Here is a 14,342-nt window from a genome sequence, read left to right as displayed (position 1 = left end):
ATAAGGTTTTCCCTTTAGAAAATGACTACAGCGTTCTTGGGTCCATTCACATCTTTCTACTGTACAGCTAAGTTATTATCATTAGTGTTTGACTCAATTAAGGGGGTTGAACTGCACTGCATCATACTGATATTGCGCCCCTTTTATGTTGCTAAATTGCGTTGTCAAAATATTACTTAAGATGCAGCACATTTGTAAAACAACGCAAACCACCAGAAACGTATGATTGAATGAATACCTAACAGTGTCAACGAATAGATACATGTTCATGTCATTGCATTGTATTTTGGAGTTGTAGCTATAAAAAAAAAAAAAAAAGAAAGAAAAAAAAAAGAAAAAGAAAAAAGAAAAAAGACCCCCACGACCCACCCACACACCTCCCAGTTTCTCAGCTTGCTCGCCCTCCCCTCCCCTCACAGCAGGCATGATGGCGGAAATACTGTAGTAGACTTCGGGACGAGCAGGAAAATTGCACTACCCGCTCTCATTTATCCTTTGTAAATAGTTATTTATTGATTTAGAGGGATATATATATATATTTTTTTTTTCTTCCGTATTCCACTACCACAACGCCATGACACGTTGGGTTCCCACTAAGAAGGAGAAGTACGGCGTGGGTAAGTTTTCCAAACAAGTGGGCTCACGTTTGTTGTGCCCTTTGAAAGTTCGTCGAGTGAACTCTTAGGAAAAGTAAAACGTCCCCCGATAAGAAGGGAGGAGAAGCATAGATTCTGGCTACTGTGTTGTTGTTGTTGTTGTTGTTGTTGTTGGTGGTGGTGGTGGGTGAAAATAACCCCTTACAAATAACTTAAGTGAACTTTACTTTACTGTAGTTTCCTAAGGCGCTTTGGAGAAGGATTCAGCATTTCAGTGCGCATGCCAACCATTCTTGTATATAATCTCCCTGAGCCGACATGGAAGTAAATATAAACATGGATTTTTATATTTGGTTGAAATGACACAAAAGGGCAACAAGGGGGACTTAGGAAATAGTTTGCATTTGTTCGCCACTGTTCTTTGTCAACACTTGGACTTTACCTCTCGCTGCTTGTAGCTTTATAAAGGTGTGGCCTTGATACCCGTGAGTGTGTGAATGTAGCTCGTCCTACACCCTCAAGGCAAATCTCTTGCAACTGTTGTCCGAGTGAGGAGTCCTTCTCCATCAGCATAACTACTTCTTCTGTAGAAAGTGTTTGTGTCGTCCACCATCCCGCTGGCTGTTCAAGATCAACACATCTTCCCCTAATTGTATGTTTTAAGTATATCAACTGACTTTCAAAGGTACTGCTCTTCTTGATTCTGTAGTCAGTGCTGTTCTCCTGACCTTTGCACCAAAAAAAAAAAAAAAAAAAAAAAGGACAGGAATTGCTTAAAATTATTCTCAATCCCAAAAAGGCATCAGACCTTCGCCAACAGGTTGTTATTATCTGATTAGTCAGATCTTGCTTGATTTCGGGATCTACATTATAGATGAAAGAAGAGATTTCATTTGATATTATTACAGCATATATAATGTAGGTGTATGGGAGCTGTGGCCAGTGGAGCTTAAACAACCTATGAAAGGGAATTTGACACAAGATCACAATTTCCATCCAGCATTAGAGCACAGTAGAGAGAGGTATTGTTTACAGGTTCTTTGTTTGCATTTCCAGTGTATATACCACGGGTTACCAAAAAGAAAAAAAAAAACACCTTACACAGATTTCATAAGAGAGAAAATTGAACAGGCAGAAAATAAATATGAAGTGTATAAAAATAAATTCATTGTTTTACAGTCAGTAAGGAATAATATCACGAGAAAATACTAAATGATGATAGAAATGGTGATGCATTCGTGATGATGATGATGACTGGTGATGCACTGAAGTTAAAATTCTTGACAAAACCGAATATGAGCAACCCAAGGCCGAAAGCCGAAACGCAGAAAGAAATTACTATGCCAATTATTAATAAAATTGCATTCATGGCTCCAGAAATTCACCTCCAGAACAATTTGTCTGAATGTCTATACTTTTTTAATCATGTCAACTTCATCTGTCAACTTTACCACGGGACAGTTATTGCAGTTCTGTATGTTAAGTAATAGGATAAAAATAATTCTGCATACTCTTCAATTGCACAACATAATAATTACTATAATCGTAATCGTTAATACATTATGGCTTCAATATTTGCTATTTCAATGTATTTATTGCATCAACCTCATAATGGCGGAGGAGTTGCACACAAATGTCTTGCATGATATTTTTTTATTCCCTCTATCCACTGTTGCTTCTGAAACAGGGCAAATTTTCCCATTGTGGCACTAATCAAGGTTATATTATAAATATTTATTACATTAATGTACTTTTAAATTTGGCGGCACGGTGGAAGACTGGTTAGTGCGTCTGCCTCACAGTTCGGAGGAGTGGGGTTCAATCCCCGGCCCCGCCTGTGTGGAGTTTGCATGTTCTCCCCGTGCCTGCGTGGGTTTTCTCTGGGCACTCCGGTTTCCTCCCACATCCCAAAAACATGCGTCGTAGGTTAATTGACGACTCTAAATTGCCCGTAGGTGTGAATGTGAGTGCGAATGGTTGTTCGTTTGTATGTGCCCTGCGATTGGCTGGCAACCAGTTCAGGGTGTACCCCGCCTCCTGCCCGATGATAGCTGGGATAGGCTCCAGCACGCCCGTGACCCTACTGCGGAGAAGCGGCTCAGAAAATGGATGGATGGATTACATTTTTGGGCCCTTTTTCTCAAGTGACGTAGCGGACTACCAGTGACATACTAATTAATTCTCCGTTTCCAGTTGTGGTCCCTGTGTGGCTGTCTCACATTATCGTGTATTACAGTGTTTTCTCTCTAGACACCTATTAATTTGCCTGCTATTTTCCTCTTCAAAGTTGGTTACTCTCTGCTATAATGCTGGTAAGAAAGCCAACATTGTTTACGTTTGTAGCTATTAACGTTTAGTTCATTGACATTTTTCTGGCCAAGTTGAATTATCCTATTGTATGAACGGTCTTTGAACACACCTCGTATTTTTCCCTTTGCTTCTCCCGACACAACCATTAACCGTTCGAGCAGCAAACTCTACAGTTACGGATTACTTGTATTCTCCTCACGTTTTTTTGTTGTGTGTCGACGCCAAAGGGCCACAATAAAAAAAAAAAAACAAAAAAAAAAAACAATCAATCAGAATGTGTCTGTTCTCTAACAGGAGCACACCCCTCTTTGCCTTGCCCCTCTAAAATAGAACTTGCTGGAGACATCATACTCCCTTTCTATGATTCTCTTCGTTTTAGCGTGGTTCCAGCCAGACCTATGTGACAAGTGTACTGTATCACCCAATCACATATTATGGTGTTTTTGCAACTTCATGTCAATACAGCTTAGCAATTAGCATGGCATCCCTGTCTCTCTACTGTTAATTATTCCTCGTCCTCCCTTCGTGAAAACGATATTTACCAGAAGTGTAGCTTATTCGCTGCCATGGAGGTGATGTTTAGTGACTTATGCTATGTTGACAATGGATGCGAAGTGCATGTTAGCCTGAGCTGTACCTCATTGGTAGCTGGGGCGGCGCATAATATCGTGCAACAAGCACTCCCCTATGTACCCGAACAGCGGAAAGCAGCAAGGTTGGGCGACTGTATAATGTGTGGCTGTCCTGTTTAAAAAAAATAAAAATAATAATAATATATATATATATATTTTACAATATTCTGTACATGACTGCACTCTGGACGCATTTTCTTCTCGCATGAAAACAACGTTCTGTTTTGGCCGTTTTATTTCAATGATAAAAGGCTTTTGGTACAAAACCCAAAATGCACTTTTGGGCCATTTTCGGCCAAAACATTTCGGCGGCCGAAACTTTGGTGCGTCACTACATTAAACGGTATAATAAAGAGTTGGACTACAAAGGCAAGTTATCCCAACTACTTTATTGTCAATGACAAGGAGGTAAAAGAAATGAATGTAGTAGCAAATAGCATATACAGTGGGTACGAAAAGTATTCAGACCCCCTTAAATTTTTCACTCTTTGTTATATTGCAGCCATTTGCTACAATCAAATAAGTTAATTTTTTTCCGAATTTCAGAATTGTTTAATTTTTTGCAGATTTATTAAAAATGAAAAACTGAACTATCACTCAGCCATAAGTATTCAGACCGTTTTCCGTGACATATATTTAACTCGGGGGCTGTCCATTTCTTCTGATCATCCTTGAGATGGTTGTACACCATTGGAGTCCAGCTGTGTTTGATTATACTGATTGGACTTGATGAGGAAAGCCACACACCTGTCTGTATAAGCCCTTACAGCTCACAGTGCATGTCAGAGGAAATGAGAATCATGAGATCAAAGGAACTGCCTGAAGAGCTCAGGGACAGAATTGTGGCAAGGCACAGATCTGGCCAAGGTTACAAAAAAAATTCTGCTACACTTAAGTTTCCTAAGAGCACGGGGCCTCCATGATCCTTAAATGGAAGACGTTTGGGACGACCAGAACCCTTCCAAGAGGTGGCTGTCCGGCCAAACTTCCAAAATTGGAGGGGAAGAGCCTTGGTGAGAGAGGTAAAGAAAAACCCAAAGATCACTGTGGCTGAGGTCCAGAGATGCAGTCGGGAGATGGGAGAAAGTTATAGAAAGACAACCATCACTGCAGCCCTCTACCAGTCGGGGCTTTATGGCAGACTGGCCCGACGAAAGCCTCTCCTCAGTGCAAGAGACATGAAAACCCGCAAGAAGTTTGCTAAAAAACACCTGAATGACTTCAAGATGGTGAGAAATACGATTCTCTGGTCTGATAAGACCAAGATAGAACTTTTTGGCCTTAATTCTAAGCATTATGTGTTGAGAAAACCAGGCACCTGTACAATACAATTCCCAATGGTGAAGCAAGGTGGTGCCAGATATCCAAGTACAAGGATATCCTGGACAAAAACCTTCTCCAGAGTACTCAGGACCTCAGACTGGGCTGAAGGTTCACTTTCCTACAAGACAATGATGTTAAGCACACAGCTAAAATAACAAAGGAGTGGCTTCAGAATAACTCGGTGATTGTTCTTGAATGGCCCAGCCAGAGCCCTGACTTAAACCCAATTGAGCATCTCTGGAGAGACCTGAAAATGGCTGTCCACCAACCTGCCAGAACTGGAGAGGATCTGCAAGGAGGAATGGCAGATGATCCCCAAACCCAGGTGTGAAAAACTTGTTGCATCATTCCCCAAAAGACTCATGGCTGTATTAGCTCAAAAGGGTGCTTCTACTAAATACTGAGCAAAGGGTCTGAATACTTATGACTGTGTGATATTTCAGCTTTTCTTTTTTAATAAATCTGCAAAAATTTCAACATTTCATTTTTTTTCTGTCAAAATGGGGTGCTGTCTGTACATTGAGTATAAAATATGAACTTAAATGATTTTAGCAAATGGCTGCAATGTAAGAAAGAGTGAAACATTTATGGGTGTCTGAATAATTTCCGTACCCACAGTATCATTATTTTGTAAATGCTGGACCTGGTCTTGCGGGTGATATTCCTTATCATGGTGGAACAAATGATATCAGAATGTATATTAAAAGAAAACCGCCCTCAGTGTTTCTCACACCAGAAAATAAAAGGGAAATTATTGAACCAACTATGAAATGTAAAAATAAAATGTCCACTGATTGTGGGCAATGCAAAACCATTTTTCATATATCTGTAACTTACTGTTAAGAGACACTGTATCTATGTCCTCAGTTGATGTGCAATATACTGTACTGTTTTATATAAAGTTTTTACAATGCTTACTGGTGATGTGCAGTATTATACTTGTACCATAGTGAGACATTAGGACACATGCTGTAGGATACATGTTTGCGTCATCACTCTCATTACGTTTGCTTTCTTCCTGTGTGTCAGCAGAGTTCTTTGATACTGTGTTGTTAGCTCAGTGAGACTGATGGTAGCAACAGCTCCTTAATACATGATTAAATACACTTAACAAGGTGAACCCCAACGTACAGGCACGGAGCAGGCAGGGTCAATTAGTTTGCCCACACCTGCTTGGCACCTCTCACTGTGGGCAACTCCAGAGTGGAAGAGATTCCAACCCCTCTTGAAAAGACTGGTACCGGAGCCCAAGCTGCGTGTTGAGATGAGCCCAACTATGTCCAGTCGGAATTTATCGACCTTGCACACCAATTCAGGCTTTTTCCCTGCCAGTGAGGTGATGAGAGAGGGAGGCCCTGGTGACCCGCGTCAGGGGCAAGGGAAAACGAGATTCAATAATATTTATCTTCATAGGGGGTCTTTGAGCCATGCTTTGAGTGGTCCCTCACCTAGTAGCTGTTTGCCACGGGTGACCCTGCCAGGGCCATAAAGCCCCAGACATCTTAGCTACAAGGATCATTGGGACACACAAACCCCTCCACCACGATAAGATGACAGCTCCAGGAGGGGAATAAAATAATTCTAAAAATACTCGATCGTGACAGCTCTATTACCGGGGCAAATGTAGAACACAGGTTGGTTTTATGCCGTTTTTCGGTGTCGTAAATTCTTGCTGGCTGGGACCATCTGATTAGTGCAAAAATGAATATGTTGCCTTAAATATGAGTTGTACAGATCTTTACAGTCATCCCTTTCACAATTCGGCTTGTGACAATTGGCAAGAAGCAATCTTTGAACCTCCACAGCTAAATGAGCTAAAGGGTCATCATTGCCACCTCGTATCGTGGAGGCAGACATACAGTAGTTTGGACAAAGATCAAATTGCACCCAGTGCATGCCAACTTAGGATGTCAGAGGAAAAAGTGTGAAGTGAAAATAATTATTATTCATATATTATTATTATTTTATTCACCCAAATAGTTTGTGCATGTAAACACAGTAATTGTCACTTTGCGTCTCAACTCATTCAACTTGCATTAATGCATTCTTAAAGAAGATGAGATTAATGGGATGCAGTTCCTACTATGGTGTGTTGTTATCCCTAAAGACTTAAACTCACTATAGAATGGCTTTGTCAAAAGTGTAAGGAAATTTTAGTCATCTAGAAGTATCGTACTGACATCATTGGCAGTCATACATGTCCTAAAAGATAATACTCATATGTTATAAGAGTCCAGGAGCTGGGGACACAAACACTCCAGAACTTATTTGCCTCAGAGATCTGTCTGGGTAAAGGTTTTAAAACTCTCACTGTGAGAGAAGAATGGAATCTTCAGTGTTTTGTCAAGTTTTGGTCTTCAGACTAAAGTGTGACGACTTACGCCAGTCAAAGCATGCCTTGAAATTTAGCCTCCAGCACATGCAAGTTAGGTCAGATACCCGCTCATAGTTCTGTGTGCTTGACAGGTGGCATGCTCTTGCAGCACCTTGAGTCATGACAAATATCTGTGCTATGGTTTGTGCTTTAAATCTGCTTATACGTGTATCTATTTGCCTGCGCATGAATTCTCACTTGATTGTGCCCATAACTATGTAACAGTGGTGGTTTAAAAAGGACAGACAGTGTCAACTACAGGGTAACAGTTGAGCAGAGTGATTATAGGAAGGTTTAGGGTTCATGAGTGAGTCAGCTGGGAGAAACAGAACCTACAGGGCGTAAATATTGACCAGCAGAAATAATGAGGTCATTAAGTCACAGTGTTTTGAGCATCGGCTCAAGCTACCTGCCACCATTCGGCGCAGTCTCTTCACTAGACTGTTAAATGAAGGCATGATTGCGATTAAAAAATGGCTTCAACATCACAGTTTGCTGTTAGGAGAGGGAAGGAGAGGAAATAAATCAAAAGATCACAATGATAGATGCTCACTGTTTTACAAAGGGCGTTTTAATTTGATCCATCTTTTGTTCTGTCGTTTTAGCCATCTACAATTATGATCCCAGTGGTGAGCTGGAACTATGTTTGCAGGTTGGGGACACTGTGCACATACTCGAAAAATTGGAAGGTGAGTGAAATCGAATATGCAGAAGGCCCTGATACATCTGTCTTTTCCATCTCTCAGCAAGCTGCTGCAGGAAATAAGGCTAGATGTTAAGCTAACTGTCATTAAATATGTTCTGTGTAATACTGAAAATGACCATGCATTCTTCCACATTGTGCTGCTGAAGCCGAGATCGTCATTACTCCCACCGTCATTGTCTCTCTCCCCTCAGTGTAACATGATTCTTTATTAATTCTAATCTCTTCAGGCTGGTATCGGGGATACACACTACGAGAGAAATCGCATAAGGTATGGGTATCATTAGCACATAATTTTTCTCATAATAACGAGGGCTGTAAAATGAATGACCCTTTTATCATGCCCAAATATTCTCCAAGATCTTTTTCCGTAATTATAAGCTCTTATTAAGGGGACAAGTATGTTTACGATTGTATGTCTCGTAATAGTCTGGTAGCCAGCCCATAGAGCTCCACTGTGAGTCTGGAAATGTTAAGTACACTAAGGTTTTACTTCACAAATGTGAAGGTATGGGTTCTCATTTTACAGAAATGCTAATTTTCATTCTAAAAATTGGCATGATTTGCACAATTAGCATATAAGTAGTTGTCAGAATCATCCAGATTGACAATTGAATTTTGACACTGTCATGCCAAGTCAACATGAAGCCGTACTTTCTCTAAATTTCAACATTTTGAAACAAATTCTGCTATGTTGAGATTCTAATTGGAAAAAGGTGACATTAAGTGTCAAATTGTAGACTTTTAAGTCATTTTGACTTTCACGTCGAAATTCAGCTGACAAACACTGTTTTTTTCACCTTTGATATTTGTATAAAAGTCAAAAGAGACTTAATGTTGGCTATGATGATACACCAAAGTTCAGATTTGATTTGTATCTCGATAGCTGACCTACGGTTCAATACACAATTTGATTTTTCATGAATAAATTACAATAGCAAATATAGTTTTATAAATGAATTAGTACACGTTTGTTATAAATATTTATTTCATTGATTTATTTATAATAATATATTCGACCCAGGTATGGACTTGGGCCTCTGGCATTAGTCGCCCCTTCCCCACTACATAAGTATTAAGTGCCTTCCTTCCATCCAGTGGCTATTTAGCACACTTGCCACTTCTTTATTGATAATAACTTAGTCCATTTCTTCCAATACAGTGTGCAGTTGACCATCAAGCAATGCCTACAACCCTCCCCCAAAAACACATCTTCCCTGAAGTGTTATTTGTGCTAGTTTCTCTGTCGTGTGCACCCACGCTCGCCGGCGCTTGGAGCAAGGCGGTGGCGTACCATACTCCGCTGCCCCACGTCAGCCCGCCAGCAGCTAGTTTGTAGCAAATCCACAAATTCACAAATTCAAATTTGACACACTTGTTAACAAGATTCTTCTCTGTGGTGTCTAAAATATACAAGACTTCTTTTACTCGTCATTTTACTGGGTGTTTAAATCAGCATCCTCTAAAACAGTGGTTCTCAACTGTTGTCACCCAAGGACCTGCATTTTCGCACTATTGCAAAGTTGCGACCCAATTTTCACGAAGTTAACAACAGTAAAGATTTTTTCAAAGTAGCCCATGAAAACACATGTACAGTTACAGTATGTTATATTTTTAATTGCTGCTTCAAATGTTTCCTGTATCGCTAAAAGCAGATTGCCTGACATGACATCCGCCAGCCAGAGGCTGAGCAGCACAGTATTTGTTTACCGAGTAAACTAGTGGCTAGAGCGCAAGGAGGAAACATTTCTTGTCACATTCCTACCATGTTCCATATGGGCTCTTGATTGCTGTACCCAACAAATCTGAATAGGAATATGTGTAATTTGTTTTACTAGCGGTTCGCGACCTACCCAAAATGGGTCCACAACCCACTTTTGAGTCCCGAACCATCAGTGGAGAATCACTGCTCTAAAACCACTCAAGTATTGGCCAGACAGTACAAAATGTGTGGTCAAAATGGACACTGAAGCTAATAATACTATTTATGAAAATTGCTCAACATATGCAAATTAGCATCTGTCAGTTTCTTTATACTAGGGACCCATACTTCACGCCTGCAATAAAACTGGTGTACTCTACATTTACAGGTTCATCTAGTTGGCTACTAGACTACAGTATAAGGATTGGTTCAAAGTCAAGCTTTAGTGACTAGGGAAGTGCAAACATCGGGATGAAAATGTACAGGGCAGAGAAATAAGAGAATTACTTTTGAGTAGTGGCGGTGACCGTTGTTTAGATAAAATTAAAGTCTGTTGAATTGTTTTTCTATTATTTTGGGATCATAAAAGTGTTTGATTCTTTCCCTCAGGGAATTTTTCCATCTTCTTACATCCACTTAAAGGAGGCTTCAGTTGAGGGAATAGGGTAAGATAACCTTTCAGTAAACATGTAACGATGTAATCAGACACTTGGTTTTTCTTTGCCGCACCGCCAGTGACATATAAGTGCATTGATCTTAACTGTAGGTTCAGAAGTGCTTTTCTTGGCTGTGAAAGGAAACCATCTATTGATCATGTATACAAATACTCCTGTGCCTGTGCAAATTATACCATATGCTCTCTGAGCAATGAGCCACTTTTCCAATATCCTATTATTCTGCTTTTGTGGCTGATAGCCAGCAGGAAATAATTATTCCAGCAGATTTACCACTGGTGCAGGAGCTCGGGGCTACTCTGAGGGAATGGGCGCAGATATGGCACAAGCTCTTTGTGGTAGGTGCACTGTACGCTGTCTCTTTCTGCACACATTTGTGTGCAGTGAGAGTAAATACCTATAAATATAATTTTTTTTTTAGAGACGTAGACGATCATTTTGGTGCTTTGAAAGTTGCAATGTTACAAGTTCATAAATGTTTGTCTGACAGGCGAACAAAGCCTCCCAGTTCCGGAGTGTTCAGCAGATGGCCTACAGTCTTATAGAGTATCGATCACAGATAGTGTCTGGAACACTACCCAAGGATGACCTTGTAGAACTAAAAAAGAAAGTCACTGCCAAGATAGACTATGGCAACCGGTATGAATCATGTTGAATTACTGTCCTACAATAATATGGCCCTTTGACACTATTGTAAAGTTTATATGCTTGATTCATAGCGCTATGATAATCTGTTAACCCATTTGGTACTGTGCTGCTCAGGATTCTGGGGTTGGATCTGGTTGTGCGAGATGAAGCAGGAAACACACTGGATCCTGACTGCACAAGCACTGTCAGTCTGTTCCGTGCCCATGAGACTGCTTCCCGTAGTGTTGATGACAGGATACAAGAGGAGAAGGCATGAGCATTTATTGACGATAATATTTGTCTCTGGAGCTGTAGAAAGATTGTGTTTTAGCTAATATCTGTGGGTTTTTTTGTTTGTTTGTTTGTTTGTTTTTTACAGACACGGTTACAAAATCTGGAAATGAGGCGCCAGGCTCTGTTTAGTACTGTCCACACCTATAGTCTCCTCATGAACCTGAAAAACTTTGTGTGCAACATTGGAGAAGATGCTGAGCTGCTCATGTCTCTTTATGACCCAGATCAGTCAGAATTTATCAGGTTAGCTCCTCACCTCTCTCCGAACTCTATAGTATACGCCAAGGTTGTTTTTGACTTAATGTAGATTAATAACAAGCGGTAGATGTGATTGTTTTTAATGGGCTAAAATGTGTCAAAACTGATGAGTTAGAGTGACTTAGAATGTAAAATTTGACTGGAGTGTAAAACTCTTTTCAATTGAAAATGATGTATATACTGTATAACTTATACTAAATAATTTAAGACTCAAAACTGCCGCTTCTCCTAGATTCTTATCACCTTGAAATTCGTGCCTAAGTCTTCTTTTTACACACCTGGCTTGCGTGCTGTCAAGGTGCGCCGATTCTCCTGTATATGACTTCTGACAACCGCCCACCACCCCCGTGCCTACTGGCCGAATATGTGCGCAACTGCCCATGAGGCGTGACTCATTGAAGTCTCAGGGTGGCTTCAATAACTGGCAAGCTCGCTCGTCTAACAGGCTACTTTGTAGCATGTGCTTTTGTATTGTTCCTAAAATATACTGTGCAATACATGTAATTGAATCATAATACGGTGCTTATGAGTGAACACGTTTGGACTGTCAGCAGTCGGGCCATCAATAGCAAAGCGAGAGAGGTAGCTGTTGATCAACGTTGCCCATTAACAGTACTACTACCGCCACACGCAAGCGAGTAATTTTTTGGGATGTTAAAGCCTTTTCCTAATGAGAGGACTGTCCTGGTGTCCGGCGGGGGATGCACACATGATATACCCTATGTTATATATTTATTTAAAGAATATATATACTGTATATAGGTCTATTAACAGCAACGTCTGGGTGAATTTATTGTCACGCGTCTGGAGATGTCTCCCAGACATTTTCCTGGTGAGAGCGCAAGCAATATTTTGGTCTCCCTGGTCTTGGAGAATATGCCCCTAAAAGCATTGATTGGATTTCTACTCATGGTTATGGCACTTCAGCAACAAGCTGCCAAATTACAAACCAACTAGTCTGTGAATCTGTGCCTGTGGCACCTTGCCATTAGGGGTTGAACCGACCAGTCGAAGCATTGGCTTTACCACTGCGCTACGACGAATATGGCTTGAAGTTGATTAATTGCCACTCACGTGTTTTGGCATGAACAACATTGACGCTGAAAGCAACAGGTTTTGCGTTCGCTCGGCAAACTACCAGAGGTGCCTCAAGAGTGTGAAGTTATTTTACTATAAATGAGACCAGGAGCATGGTCACTTGCAAAATATGCATATTTAAACTCAAATATAACAAAAGCACCAGTGCTATACACGCCCCTCTGAAAAGGCACCGGCTCATGCTAGCTGACAAACAGCATAAATCCTTACATCAGACGTCAATTAGTGAATTCAACAAAAGCCCTCCTAGAACAGAGAAAAGGCAAAGGACGAGCGGCGGTCGATCAACAACCTCTTTTGAAGCACTAACTAAGAAAACCCCCTGCGACACAAATCACACTTAGACACCAACACTGCCTCAAAGACGAGTAATTTACAGAGCTAGAGCAAGGATCCACACAACACGGTCAATAGCAGGGTCGCTGCAATACATTATTGCGAAGCAAACCCCTTTAGACTTATACAATTTACAACTCTCTGCAAGGCAGTGAAGGTGTCTGAACGTAATTCAATGTGTGAGTTTGGGTGCGGGGCGACTGTACCCGGGGACGGCAGGGAGCATATGTCTATGGTGGATAGACTGAGCTTGCATTTGGAGCCAGAAGGTAAAGAGTCGCGCGGATAGCCAGTTGATGACTTTTTTGATTCGTCAACTCGACTATCATCACCTTAGCGTTGACTTAAAAAAAAAAAAATAATCTGAAGTCGTTCAACCCCTATTCGCCACACACAAATACCACACTGTGATGTCACAGTCAGGCCAAACATTTAATCTTGCTTACAGTCGGAAATAGGCATCTCACAAAAAATAGTGTGGATGTATAAGTTGCCACCAGATACCAAAATATTTACGGTATGTACAAGCCATTCGAAAGTTAGTGCCATAATATAGCCACTTTAAATTCCAATATAAGAATACTCATGAGCTATTTGCCGATATTTGCATCACAAAGATCATTCGAATTTTGTCATGGAAATCACTGATAATAACACGTTATGCTATGCTTAAGCTACGTTTATCGATATGTTTAAAAAAACGGCAATTGCAGACGTGGCATTGTTCACTTGCGTCAAAAGCCGTGCGTGTTCATTCTGGTGTGTATGAACGGCGTTCTCTCACAGTTCATTTTCATTCATAAAGCGGTCCCGCTACCAAGTGGTTTAGTTTTCCCTCCGTTTCCTAAAATGCTTCAATTCGGCACAGAGTGTGGACTCGCGGGAGGAGCCGCCGGCCAGCCACTGCTGGATCGGGAAGCGATCCCCGTTGCCGCTCGAGCCTGCATTTTTGTGCAGCCCGCAGCGGCCAGGCCCCGACTTGTTGCCAAATTGAAGCATATTACTGTGACGTTCATTTGAAGTGTCGGTGGTCAATGTGTCCTGCAATTAGCATTAGTTTAGTTAGCTAGCCAGCTGACTTCTTCATCAATGCACGAGCCGCTAATCACAGTTTGCCTGTGTGGCCGTCAGGCGACATCACTAGCTCAGACCAGGGCCGCAGCTTGTCAATTGGGGGCCACAGGCAAACACAGTCACACTTTAGTTAAATTTTGAAAAAAGGTGAGTTTTGTAATTTAGGCCACTTATTCCTGCTTTTGAAATCCATTACGAATATCTGATAGTTTGAAGTAGCCTACTAATATTTGCCACCAAAGATTTTGAATATGGCGGCACGGTGGACGACTGGTTAGAGCGTCAGCCTCACAGTTCTGAGGACCCGGGTTCGATCCCCGGCCCCGCCTGTGTGGAGTTTG

General features: G+C 41.1%; 1 protein-coding gene across 2 annotated transcripts in view; it reads left to right on the top strand.

Moving 5' to 3' along the window:
- The first annotated feature begins 423 nt into the window (after window positions 1–423).
- dock5 (dedicator of cytokinesis 5) overlaps window positions 424–14,342 on the top strand; it is a 56,859-nt gene continuing 42,940 nt past the window's right edge. For both annotated transcript variants that reach the window (XM_061673058.1, XM_061673057.1), the window contains exons 1-8: window positions 424–617; window positions 7,841–7,924; window positions 8,169–8,209; window positions 10,250–10,305; window positions 10,556–10,652; window positions 10,805–10,953; window positions 11,077–11,212; window positions 11,321–11,478. In XM_061673058.1, the coding sequence (XP_061529042.1) occupies window positions 575–617; window positions 7,841–7,924; window positions 8,169–8,209; window positions 10,250–10,305; window positions 10,556–10,652; window positions 10,805–10,953; window positions 11,077–11,212; window positions 11,321–11,478 (764 nt within the window). In that variant the 5' untranslated portion in view covers window positions 424–574. The remainder of the gene's footprint in view (window positions 618–7,840; window positions 7,925–8,168; window positions 8,210–10,249; window positions 10,306–10,555; window positions 10,653–10,804; window positions 10,954–11,076; window positions 11,213–11,320; window positions 11,479–14,342) is intronic.

This window comes from Phycodurus eques, chromosome 3 (assembly GCF_024500275.1).
Source record: "Phycodurus eques isolate BA_2022a chromosome 3, UOR_Pequ_1.1, whole genome shotgun sequence".
Taxonomy (NCBI): domain Eukaryota; kingdom Metazoa; phylum Chordata; class Actinopteri; order Syngnathiformes; family Syngnathidae; genus Phycodurus; species Phycodurus eques.
Note: the sequence above shows the minus strand (reverse complement) of the source record. Positions and strands in the feature narration are given on the sequence as shown.